General features: G+C 40.7%; 1 protein-coding gene across 1 annotated transcript in view; it reads right to left on the bottom strand.

Annotated features, from left to right (window-relative positions):
• FER1L6 (fer-1 like family member 6) overlaps positions 1 to 12,376 on the bottom strand; it is a 132,163-nt gene that overhangs the window by 58,051 nt on the left and 61,736 nt on the right. The window contains exons 18-22 of the mRNA XM_061606195.1: positions 11,205 to 11,357; positions 9,066 to 9,252; positions 7,734 to 7,858; positions 4,571 to 4,705; positions 3,166 to 3,315 (exon numbers count right to left, since the gene is read on the bottom strand). Of these exons, the coding sequence (XP_061462179.1) occupies positions 3,166 to 3,315; positions 4,571 to 4,705; positions 7,734 to 7,858; positions 9,066 to 9,252; positions 11,205 to 11,357 (750 nt within the window). The remainder of the gene's footprint in view (positions 1 to 3,165; positions 3,316 to 4,570; positions 4,706 to 7,733; positions 7,859 to 9,065; positions 9,253 to 11,204; positions 11,358 to 12,376) is intronic.

Below are 12,376 nucleotides of genomic sequence, written 5' to 3'. Positions count from 1 at the left end.
TGTGACATTCCTGATCTCCTAAGCATGTTGTGGGGCCCAGGCATTGCCTCCTAACTTCCACTATGCATGCAAGTTCCCCTTTACTTGTCTTTCTGGAGCAGAGCAGAATCATGGCAATACCTATGTTACAGTTAACCATGTTTAGCTTCAGACCAGTTTTTTGCTAGCAAGATTAGAACTAGGAATGGCAGAGAAATTTGATTTAGTTTACATTTAAAGTCAAATGTATCAAAATTTATACTTTCTGAAGCAACATGAGAACCAAAACACATCCATCCTTCAAAATTTGCACTTATCTGAATTTTGCGATGCAGTTCTCCAACCAATGTTTACAAAAATGCATATACCAGGGGAAAGTGTGCATAAAAATGAGTATATTAGTGAAAATAACTTACAAAAATGCATTCTGTTATGCATAATATTTGCTGTCCTGGGATCCTACTGGGAGGAAGGGCGGGATATAAATTTGATAAATAAATAAACAAATAAATAATAAAATTATATTAGGAGAAATTGCTTGCAAAAATGTGTACATTTGTTAAAACACATTTTTGTAGGAAAAATTCTGGAGAATTTTCATGAGGATTTACTTCTTTTAAAAAATCACGAATTGCTGCAGAAATGTGGAGAACCAAATTTAGGACTGGAAAAACAAGAAACTGAGAAACCAAAATTGACCAATCCTTCCATTCCCTAATTAGAACCTAGTTTGCAAACTCTGTTTAAAGCTAACCATGTTTAACCTAGGTTAGCAAAAGAGTTTCTCACTCTCACTGCAAACTCTGTGGCTTGAATCTAGCCATAGTTAGACTCAACCTTAGAACAGAGCAAATACCCAGCTGATGGCACCCTTAGAAGATTGAGAACATTACATCTGTACTGGCCGTGGTGGTTGGTGCCTGTTTGGAATGGCAGGGCAGAAAGCTGGAAGGCCAACAATAGGTGGAGACAAAGACAGGCAGGGTCAACAAATTCTAGTTTCTCCTCTCTACTGACTTCTATAACGGCAACACTTAGACTGAGGAGGAGGAAGTTGACATTGAGGGCCACCCCTTGGACTGGTTGTAAAGAAGAAGACAGGCAGATGGGGGGCTGCTGAGGGCAAGGTAAGGTGGGTCCCACTCACTCTAATGGCAGCCTCCACTGCATGCTTGTCCACTGTGATTTCCCGAGTCAAATATTAAATTTCAATTTTCTTAGGGAGCAGTCTGATTTACACAATCATTACTTCTACAGGTTCGTTATGAGACAGAAGAGTTTGCAACAAAATAGCCTCAGTGTAATTACATGCATCTATTGGTAGAGTCATAATGCAATTATCACTGCTCACAAATGAAATGTTATTCAAAGTGCTTCACAGCTATAAAGTTAAATTATTTCTCTTCGAAAGGCTAAGGCATCAAGGAGCATTCTTGGGGGACAAATAAGGTTTGCAGGTTTTTGTACCTATCGAATGGGTACCATCTGTTTTTTATTGACTGAGAAAAAACAAAAGGGAGAGTTTAGACGTATACTGAAAAAGAAAGGCTGCCTTGAATACTTTGCTGAAGCACAGAAAAGACTTGTCTAAATAGGCTGGTGAGTTACGGCAATATGGAGTGTGGTGATAGCTATAATACGATTTACTGCCCTTTATATATAGAACAGTTTGCAATGAGCACAATCCCAAAGCACTTGTAAGTAAATTGAGAAAAAAGCCTTCCAGACTTTTGCCAACTCATAAAGCTGATATTAATGACTCCGCAGGGATGGGCAAATCTGTCTATTTCAAGCCCCTGTCACTTTCACATATATCCACCCATAAATCTGTTTGACCCCATTTTCACTTTAATCCTCATTTGCACAAAAATCACATTTGAATGCATATTTAAATACACATGTAAGTATCTTCCCTGCCAATATGAATTCTAAATGTATTTTGATATATTTTTTTGAGCCTCGGGCTGCATTGGAACTAGGGATGGAGGAGAATTTTTTTTCAGTCTGCCTTTTTAACCAAACTGACCTAAGGTTTAAATACTGATTGGAATGCAATCAGATTGTGCATTTCTTCCAGTTTTATCATGTAGCTTACAAAAATATGCACAAAATATGTGTTTTATAGAGAAATGCATTGAAAACATTAAAAATGCATACTTTAGAAGAACGCATACAAAATGCATAGTTTAGGGGAAAGTGTGTACTATTTAAATGTGATTTTTTCATGCTCTTTTAATCTACAAAAATATGAAATGCCATCTTGTCCTTTGCTGAGGCAGCAAAATGTCTTGGGCCAGCCCTCCATCAGCCCCAGACCAGTATGGTCAATGGTCAGGGATGATGGGAGTTGTAGTCCACAATCTCTGAAGGACACCAGTTTGGCCAGCCTTACCAAAACAGCAGATCTGCCAGTTGGGAAGGATTCAAATGCCCAGATGGAATCCTCCCCACTGATCAATTTTCTCATGAGCAACCAACCCCATCTATTGCTTCAGGCAGCAGCTGAGTATTTACACTCATCGGGCTGGTTTGCACATAATGCTAAACTATGGTTAACCATAGTTAATAAACCATAGGTAAAGCTGAGCCATAGGGCAGACAATCACTTAAACCTTGGTTTATTATGTCATAGAATAGTTAAAAGCACCACTGAGAGCAGATGAGCCTTGAGAGTGGTTTGCATTATTTGCAACTCTTCACTCATGGCTCTGAAGCTTTTGGGCAATGACAGCTCCTTAACCATGATTAAGGAGGAGATCTAGGTTCATAAGAACATAAGAAAAGCCTGCTGGATCAGGCCAATGGTGTTCACACATAATATTAAGATATAGGTAATGTTAACTAAATTTTATAAACCAAGTACAAAACTTGATTAACAAGTGATCTTTAACTATAAACATAGTTAGGATGCTGGGCTAGGTTCACACATAACACTATGCCATGGTTTAATAAACCATTGTTCCATAAACCATAGATTACCGTTATGTGTGAACCAGGCCATTGTGCACACATATGCAAAATGCAGCAGCAGAGAACTTTGGAAAGATGAAAAGACACATGAAAGAACAGCTTGCATCTGCTTGTCCCAGCAAAACACCCCCCCCAATACTGTGTATTTTCCTACCCCGGTTGTTTTCATACATTCGCAATTGAAAAACAGTGATAAGAAAATTCTTCTAAGCTCACCTGCAGCAGCTCAAATGCAGCAAGGAGATCCCCTCCAGAAAGATTTCCAAAGTAGACTGGGTGGTAACTAAGTTTAGGTGGCTCATATTTCTCACCAGCCAATGTTGTTACAGGGGCAGCAACGGTAGAGCCAATATATTCTGATTTACCCTAGATGTTAAAAATATATATATTCAGCATTACATCATTTATCTGCACATTTTGCTGGTCATACAAAATCACCCCAGCAACCAGAATCTGGGATATACAGAAAGGCTGTTTAGGTTACATCCACACCATGCATTTGGAGTGCATGACATGCCCCAAAGAATCCTGTGAACTGTAGTTTACCCTTCACACAGCTACTGTTCCTAGGTTCGTACTAAAGCCTGGAGCAGATTCCACTGCCCCAATGACATGGAGCCACCAGTTCCCACTGGGTGAGGGACCTTTTTTCCTATCATGAGCCACATTCACTTGGGGATAATCTGTCAGGGCTCATATGCCTGGGGGTCAGATGGGGTCAGAGCCAAGAGACAATGGGGGCACTCCTTTTCTCCTTTCCTGACACCCTGCTTCCTTCAGTCTCACATCCCCTTCTTCCTTCCCATCCAGCTGGTTGCTCTAGCTCTATTTCTGAACTGATCATTTGCAGAGGGCTTTTCCATCTTCCTCTTTCCATCAATCCATCTATTTAGCTTTTTCTTCCTGCTCTCCTTATCTCCCTCTGGGATGTCCTCACCACCTTAAATTCAGCCAATGGGCATAGGCTAGTCACCTCTGCTCTATGATCTAGCCCTGTGGTTCCCAAACCTTTTCCCATGGACCACTAGATATTGCTGATGATCTTGGTGGACCACTTCATGGTATTTCTGCTTGTTGTAACAACTGTAATGCACTATGCTAGATGCTGTATGATTTTAATTGTATTTTATTGCTTCTTTTATTTCTTATATTGCATTTTATTGTGTTACAATTTGCATTCCATGGAATTCAAATTGCAATACAATAAAAGAAGCAGTAAAATACATTTAAAAAATCAATATGAATATTTAATAGGGACATATCACAGACCACCTGAATGAAGCTCATGGACCACTAGTGGACTCTAGGACTAGACCAACTGGGTAGAACCTGACTCTGCCTCAAGCCCTAAATTTGCTTCTGTTATTCCAGTATTTCTGAAATCAAAAGCTGTCCCTAGTAAAGGGACAAAGCATCAGTGCCTTGCTTAGCCTTTTCCCCATGGTGGGTAGAAGTGGAATATGTAAGAGAGAGAGAGACTGTACTCTATTCAAAAGGCCAGAAAATTGTATGCAGTTAAAGAGCTTTGTATTAATTGTTTGCATGTTCAGTGCTATTTGCTATGTGATTGAATGTAATATAGTGACTCAACAACCCCCCCCCAATAAACAATCATCTTTACCACTGCATCATCATCATAGAGCTCTACAACAATCACTGGGGGGAATTCAGCAATTTCTTTCCCATCCCCATGAAGCAGAATATTATTGAACAGCAGCATCTGATTCCAGGTTGGAGACAAAGTCTGTTGAATGATCTAAAGGAGGGTAAAAGTAGTGCATTAATAAAGCAGCAGAAATACCAGCAAAGTACACAGGACATCTGCACTGTTTATGAGCTCTCTTGAGACATTCTATTCACGTTGTAGGACTAGGTCATAAATAATTTGGTTGCTCATATTCTGATTGATTGATTTAATTTCATTTATGAACCGCTTCCCATGAAACACCCCAAAGCAATTTTCCAGTAAAAAATATCAACAATAAAATCATACAGAAACATAATTTCTAATCTCACAGAGACACCTTCTGGGTTAAAAAATCTCAAAGGCTTGCTGAAAAAGGGAAGTCTTCAACAGGCACTGAAAAGAGAAGAGATGGTGCCTGTCTGATATGTAATGGGAAGGAGTTCTGTGCACAGAAACACATTGCTTTCAACCACGTTGTCCCTGTCAGAGGGAATGGATAGTTTTTGTTACCACTGCAAAACTGTCCCCAAGTGCAGAATTTCATTTTTCTCTCTGAATGACACCTGTACACGTACATGGGAGAAAGTAAACAGTGCCCTTGGTGTCACCACTGGGTTTCAGGTTAAATTTCCTCTCTCTTTCTAGCAGTGGTGATTGGTACACATTAGGACTAGTAGGGTGGAAGACAGGAAGACCAACAGTAAGTGGAGCCAGAGCCAATCACAGGCAGAGCCAGTCCCTGGCTGGTTGTAATTAAGAAGGAAGGCAGGTGAGGGCAGACTGAGATTGGTGGGGCAATGCCTCATCTACCCTAATGGACCAGCCTCCACTGCTTTCTAGTGATCTCAGGCATTGAAAAAATCAAGCTGGCTCCAATCAACACAGTTTTATCTGTTTGTGGTGTGTTCTATCTACACTGGTGCATGATAGAATGTTGAAAAGCGGCCTATATTATGTTGATGACCTCCAACTTTCTCTCTCCCTCTTTTCTTCAGTAGATGGAGCTCTGAAGTTGAAAGATAGCAATTTGCCCAAGACCCACCCCCCACCGAAGCTATGGTTACAATGGACTTTCAGTTTCTGAAGTGCAAAAGAAAACACATTACTAGCACAGAAAGTCAGGTGCATTTCAGTACAATGACAAATGCTTCTGTGCCATTGACCCAAAGTATGCCATTTTTTTGGATTCTGTCCATAGGAAATTCAGAACTGAGCATTTAGCCTTATAAAACTGGACTGGACAGGTTGTCTATTGTGACTGGCAGAAGCTCTCCAGAGACATAGGTCACATCCTAGGAACTGTAGTTTGTTAAGGGTGCTGACCTCACAGATCTACAATTCCCAGCACCCTTAACATACTACAGTTCCCAGAATTCTCCATGACTGTTAAAGAGGTATAAATGTGCTTTAAATGTGTGGTGTGGATGTGACCTCTGAAAGAGAAAGGTCAATTCCATTACTTACTATCGGATCATTTTTACTGGCGATAGCAGGGAGTCCTTCTGCATGCAATGCATGTGCTCTACTACTGAGCTAGGATCCCTGTGGAAGCAGCCTCTTAACTGTTCACAATGGCAAACACTGAAAATTATGTTTTAAAGAAAGAAAAAAGTACTGAAACTGGGTGGGTGAGTGGGGATCACTTGAACAGAAATTGCTGGAATGCCCTTATATAGAAAGAAGGCTTCTGCAGCACTAACTTATTCTTTATTGGAGCGTTAATACCATGATAAAAAACAATTTCATGTATTGCCTAAAATATATTATTTATAGAAAACATTGTTTGTGCATATATAAAGTCTGACATACTGTTTAAGATTTACAGTGCAAATGGATATATGTCAACTCAGATGTATGTCCCCTTTATTTCAGTAGAATGTAAGCATGTACAGGACTGCAACATTACAATGCTACATAAGAGAAGGAGGGGGGCATGCTATAGGTTTATAATATTTTGCATGACGTGGAGTACATGGATAGAGATAGGGTCATAAAACACTAGAACTTGTGGTCACCTAATGAAATTGATGGGTAGTAGAATCAGGACAGACAAAACAAGACTTTTAATATACACACAATTGACTTATAGAATTCCCTGCTGCAGGACATAGTGATGCCTACTACCATAGACAACTTGAAAGGGAAATTAGACAAATTTATTTGAGTCTACATCCCACTCTATCCCATGGGCTCAGAGCAGCTTACAACAGTTTTTCTAAATGTTAATAGTCTTGCTCCCAAGTGGCTCACAATCTCAGCCAATCTGAGGGATAAAAGAAGCCAAACAAAATGAAAATGATATAGTAAATGTAAAATCTATTACACACACATACACACACACACATCACCAACACAATTCCAACAACCCAGGGATAGCCAACATGGTGCCCTCTAGATGGCGTTGAACTCCAATTCTCATCAGCCCCACCCCTATGGCCAATGGTTAGGAATCATGGAAGCTGCAGTTCAGCAGCATCTGGAAGACACAAAGTTGGCTACTCCTGCAATAACCAGTCCAAAAAGCCATCCAAAGCACAATGCTGATTTGGCAAACAATATGCTTATGGAAACTTACTTACATATACCAATTTTTCTTAGATGGTTTGGGGTGATCACAGGTTCATTTCCACACATCTCCAGTTAGAAAAGGTAATAACCAGGCTGGGAAACACCGCCTTGCCCTAGAGCTTGGAGAACCACTGCCAGCCAGTCAGAGTAGACAACACTGAGCCGGAAGGGACAGAAGCTCTTTGACTCAGTAACAAGGCAGGTTTATAGGATTCTACTCACCACAGATGACCAGGTTCATTTAAAAACCACAGCTTCTAATACCTGCTCAGCAATTGCTGGGAGATTACTTTAGTGCTGGAAAATAGTTGTTTGTGGTGTAGAGCAGCCTTTTCCAACCTTTGGGTCCTGAGATGTTTTGGACTAAAAATTCCATCAGTCCCAGTCAGCATGGCCAGTGGTCAGGAATGATGGGAATTGCAGTCCAGCAATATCTGGGGGCCCAAAGGTTGGGAAAGGCTCCATTTCTTATACTCTTCCCCCCAAAAAAAACCAGCAGCAAGCAGCCTTTTCTTCTTTCTGCCCTTACCTTTGTGGTCTGACAGTGCGAAACAAAAGTAACTTTGGCAAAGGGATCAGAAAGTCCACTGCTGTCAGCTGCAATAAGCCCCCTGGCCTGATACATGTGAGCTCTCAGCTGGAAGACATTCTTGGCTGTGTAAACACAATGGAGAGAAGAACAGTATTACTTTGGGGAAATCAAAGCAGTTTATCCCAATTCAGTAGAGGGAACGAGACATTTATTTAACTAAATCCTACTCAGTGTAAACCAAACAAAATTAATGGGTCTAAGTTAGTCGTGTCTATTAATTTCAATGGTTCTACCCAGAGTAGGACCAGCACTGAATACCAACCCTTTATTTTTAAAAAAATTACGTGATTTAATATAACAAAAATCTAATCTAATAATAAATAAAAATAATCAAAATACAGCAATAACATCCTGCAACATTTCTTAGATGAAGGCAACATAATATATCACGAATAAAACTGAGCAGTGTACAAAGCAGAAAACATTAAAAATTGCAAGTCAGAGTTCAGGAAAGCTTTGGTAAACATGTGCATTTAAGAGGTGTTTAAAGGTCATTATTGTCTCCACCTCATAAATGTCAAAATAGATGAATGTTCTTTTAGGTCTGTGGTTCTCTGATAGCCAGAACAAATGCAAAAACTCAAAGTTAACGCCAGAGTCATAATCCTAGATGTACGGTAACCAGTGTGGTGCCCTCTAGATGTTGCTAGGCTACAATTCTCATCATCCCTGACTGCTGGCCATACTGGCTGGGGCAGATGGAAGCTGGAGTCTAACCAAATCTAGAAGGAACACAAGAGAAGCCCTAATGGATCAGGCAAATGGCCCATCTAGTTCAACATGCTGGCCAACCGGATGCCTACAGGAAATCCTCAAGCAGGACCTGAGTGCAACAGCACTCTTCCCACTGGGAATACCATTTGCTGGGAATCACAACATACTGCCTCTAAAACTGGAGATAGTAAGAACATAAGAAGAGCCTGCTGGATCAGGCCTGTGGCCCATGTAGTCTAGCATCCTTGCTCACAGAGGTAAACCAGATGCCTATGGGAAGGCTGCAAGAGCATTCTCCCCTCCTGAATTCCAGCAACTGGTATTCAGAACTATAATGCCTCTGAAGATGGAGGCAGAACATAGCCATCATAGCTAGTAGCAATTGATTACAGTTAAATCCTCAACACTTCCAGGTAGAGCCGAGAAAAACTCTCTGTCTGAAACTCTGGAGAGTCAATGCCAGTCAGCGGGCAGACAATAATACGCTAGGGGGACCAATGATCTGATTCAGCATAAGGCAGCTTCCTGTGTACCTAAATTTAAGATATGCCTTACTTTTGTAGACCAGACTGACAGGCGGAGAAGTGGTGTGATGTCCTGCACTTGCTCCTGAAGGTGTTTCCGTTTCATATCCAACAGGTAAGTTGTCCAAAATAGTGTGCGCATATTTGGCAGAGCCAAGCCACAGGTAAGTGTCGACTTTTCCATGAACATTCCAGCCAGGAGGCCGTTTTCCTGGCAACTGAGGGAAAGAAATGACCAGAAAGCCACATTTATTTAATTATTTATTTATTAAGGGTATTCCTAACTTGCTCTTCATCCAAAAATCACAGGATGGGGTACAATACGTAATCATATAACACAAGTTAAATCAATTTAAATAATCAAAACCATCAAAAAGCATGAACAACAGCTAAAAAACAACAGAAGGGCTGGGAAACTATTAAAAACAGCAAGGTGGCCTACATGTCCTCCATCAAAGCCTGATCTAACAGCCTGCAAAGCCTGGGCCAAAATGCTACAGGAGTTGGAGCCAGGCATCCTTCCAGAGAGGGACGCTGCCCCAGAGAAGGCCCTTTTTTTACGCTAAAGAGAGAGACTACTGAATAAGGACCTTAAAAAAGCCTGGATGCTGGATCAGGCCAAAGGACCACCCAGTCCAGCATCCTGTTCTCACAGTGGCCAAACAGATGCCCATGGGAAACCCTCAAGAAGGGCTTGGATGCAACAGCTCCCCACTGGTGTTCAGACACATACTACCTCTGACACTGGAGGTAGAACATCACCAATGTAGCTAATAGCCAATGACAGCTTTATCCTCCATGAATTAAGTATTTTTGACAAGTATGAACTTGTTGAATAAAAGCTGCAGTGACACAGAAACTGCTTTTATTTAACATATTTATACCCCTTCTTTCCCCCAGGGAGCTCAAGCTGACCGCATGCCCATTAATTCTCAGTTAACCAAGAAGCTCACTGGGTGACCTTGGACCAGTAACACTTTCTCAGCCTAACTTACCTCACAGGGCTGTGTGCATTGGCTACAGCCACCCTTACCAAGATTGCAATCTTAACCAGATCTCCCACACGTGCTTTTTTTTTTTTAAGTTAACACAATTTATAATATTATATGTGCTGAAGCATGAATGAAGAGTGAGGGAAGCTTCCTCTGTGGACATGATCTTAGTTTACAGAACCTATTATTATTGTTTAATAATAATAATAATAATAATAATAATAATAATTTCAACGAGAAAGAACAAACATTTTAATAGGCTGTAAATGTTTTCTCCCCAAAATGCAGATCAAATAACTCTCCCTTTCCCCATACTCTTACCTAACTATAAGTATTTGCTGTTGCCCCCCTTTTTTTTTTACTCTATCAGGGTGCATAAATGTATCCAGTAAGTCAGATCTTGTATACTTTGTATTTTAATCAGAGACCAAATATTGTGTCACCATGAGCGTTATCTGGAATGGGCTCTTGACAGGGTTGCCTTGGAAGTGTCTCTGAGATTTATCCTGATTAGCAGACGGATATTTTGTAGAAGAAAAACATTCACAGTTCTTTCATTTGAGGTTTCCAACAGCTACTCCTAAAACCATTTGGCTTAATTAAACAGTTTGTTTTATAGAATTTGGAAGGGACTTATTATAAGCCAGTTTAAATTAAAAAAAAAATCCAAACATTGCCTTATTAAAATACATGCTATAAAAGTTTGCCTAGCTAGCCTGTTTGGGTCAGGAAGGGTGCCCTAACCTAGAATGAAATTTCTCTGAATCATGAACAACTACTGTATACTGTATATCAAAAGATGGAATACTGTTGTAAGGTTGAGCTAAGGATATACTTTTCGCAAAGATTGTTCGACTCCAACTCCAACCATTCCTGACCATCAGCCATGCTGGCTGGGGCTGATGGGACTTGGAGTCCAACAAAATGGGGAGGGCAAAATGTTGGTTTCTCCTGGCATAAACATTTGAAACCTGATCATTTTGTCAACAATCTCAAAACCTGATTACTTATGTAGGGAGGGAGGATCCCCTGCTGATCCATATCAATTCTTTTTGGGAAAAAAAAGGAAAAGGAAAAAGGAAAAAGGGGGGGTGGTTGCATTACTTTTTCTAGTGTCTTGATGACACATTGATAATAATGACTGCATCCTAAAATTATTAGAAGATTCTCAGACTTACTTTCAAGAAGTGTGTTTTAATCTTTCCACAATGTTTTCCTCTCTGCTCATTCACAGGGGAATAGAGCAAGTCTTTGGCTGGGATTCTTGCATACGCAACTCTTTTGTTATTGCTCAGCATCCAAATGAATACGTCAGGCACCGTATGTTGAGGCTTGAAACAGACAGAAAAGTGCATTGAACATTAAGGGCACCATTAGGCTCATTAAAGGTGTGCTTATTTCTTAGAAAATCAGCCATCTTTGATTTTGCATGAGAGTCAATCAACATGCAAAAGCCTATCTCCAACTAGTGGATTTCTTGCTGGTTTCTTCAAACCACTCCAGAAGTCTCCTGCAGTATCAGAGAGGTTTGAAGGAAAAAGCAGTAAAAGGTGGCAAGGGAGAGGAGGGGGCTTCCTGCAGTATGGAGATATTTGTTTTTCCTACTCCCCCTCAGAAGCATCTCTGATATCTCCATGCAGCAAGATTTCCTCCTGCAGAAGGAGACTCTTGGAGACGTTTGGAAAAAACAGCGAAAAAGAGGCTCAGGACTGATCTGATTCCCCTCCCCACTCTCAGCAACACAATACGACCTCTGGATGCTTGACGCTGAAGCTGAACATCAGATAGATAAAACTGAAGAGAGGAATTACCTTAATTTGAAGAAAAATTAGCATACACACATCTCCCGCCCCAGACACTCAGGCATTAAGCAGCTCCAAACATATTTTTTTGTTATTAAAAGTCTTGCAGAAATCTGCTCATGTGAGAAGCATATGGAAGTAGGGGTGTGGCAACAGAGGCTACCCACTGAAGTGTCACCACTATGTGACAACCCCCCCCATATACTTCCACATCATCGTTGACTCCAGATGTGTAATGGGTTATTTTTACTTATATTGGGTTTTCAGAGGTAAGGGGAAATCCAGATTACACTAAGAAAAAGTACAGCCTGGCATTTTGATGATGAGAATGTTGTGTGGTCATTGCGAAAGAACTTCTGTGCTGATTCCACAATAAACTGCCGTGTGGAAGCACCCTCATCATCTCCCATTTACAATGTCAAACTACAGTCTTATGAATGAACTTGGGTGCCATAGGGCAAAAGGCATTCCACATGTATCCTGTCTGAGGTGGCTTCTTTATCAACAGCAGAGGAACACTTGAGCAGAGGGGCAAGTGTTGCCAGGTA

This window comes from Rhineura floridana, chromosome 1 (genome assembly GCF_030035675.1).
Source record: "Rhineura floridana isolate rRhiFlo1 chromosome 1, rRhiFlo1.hap2, whole genome shotgun sequence".
NCBI classification, from domain to species: Eukaryota; Metazoa; Chordata; class Lepidosauria; order Squamata; family Rhineuridae; genus Rhineura; species Rhineura floridana.
This window is presented reverse-complemented; position numbering and strand designations above follow the sequence as displayed.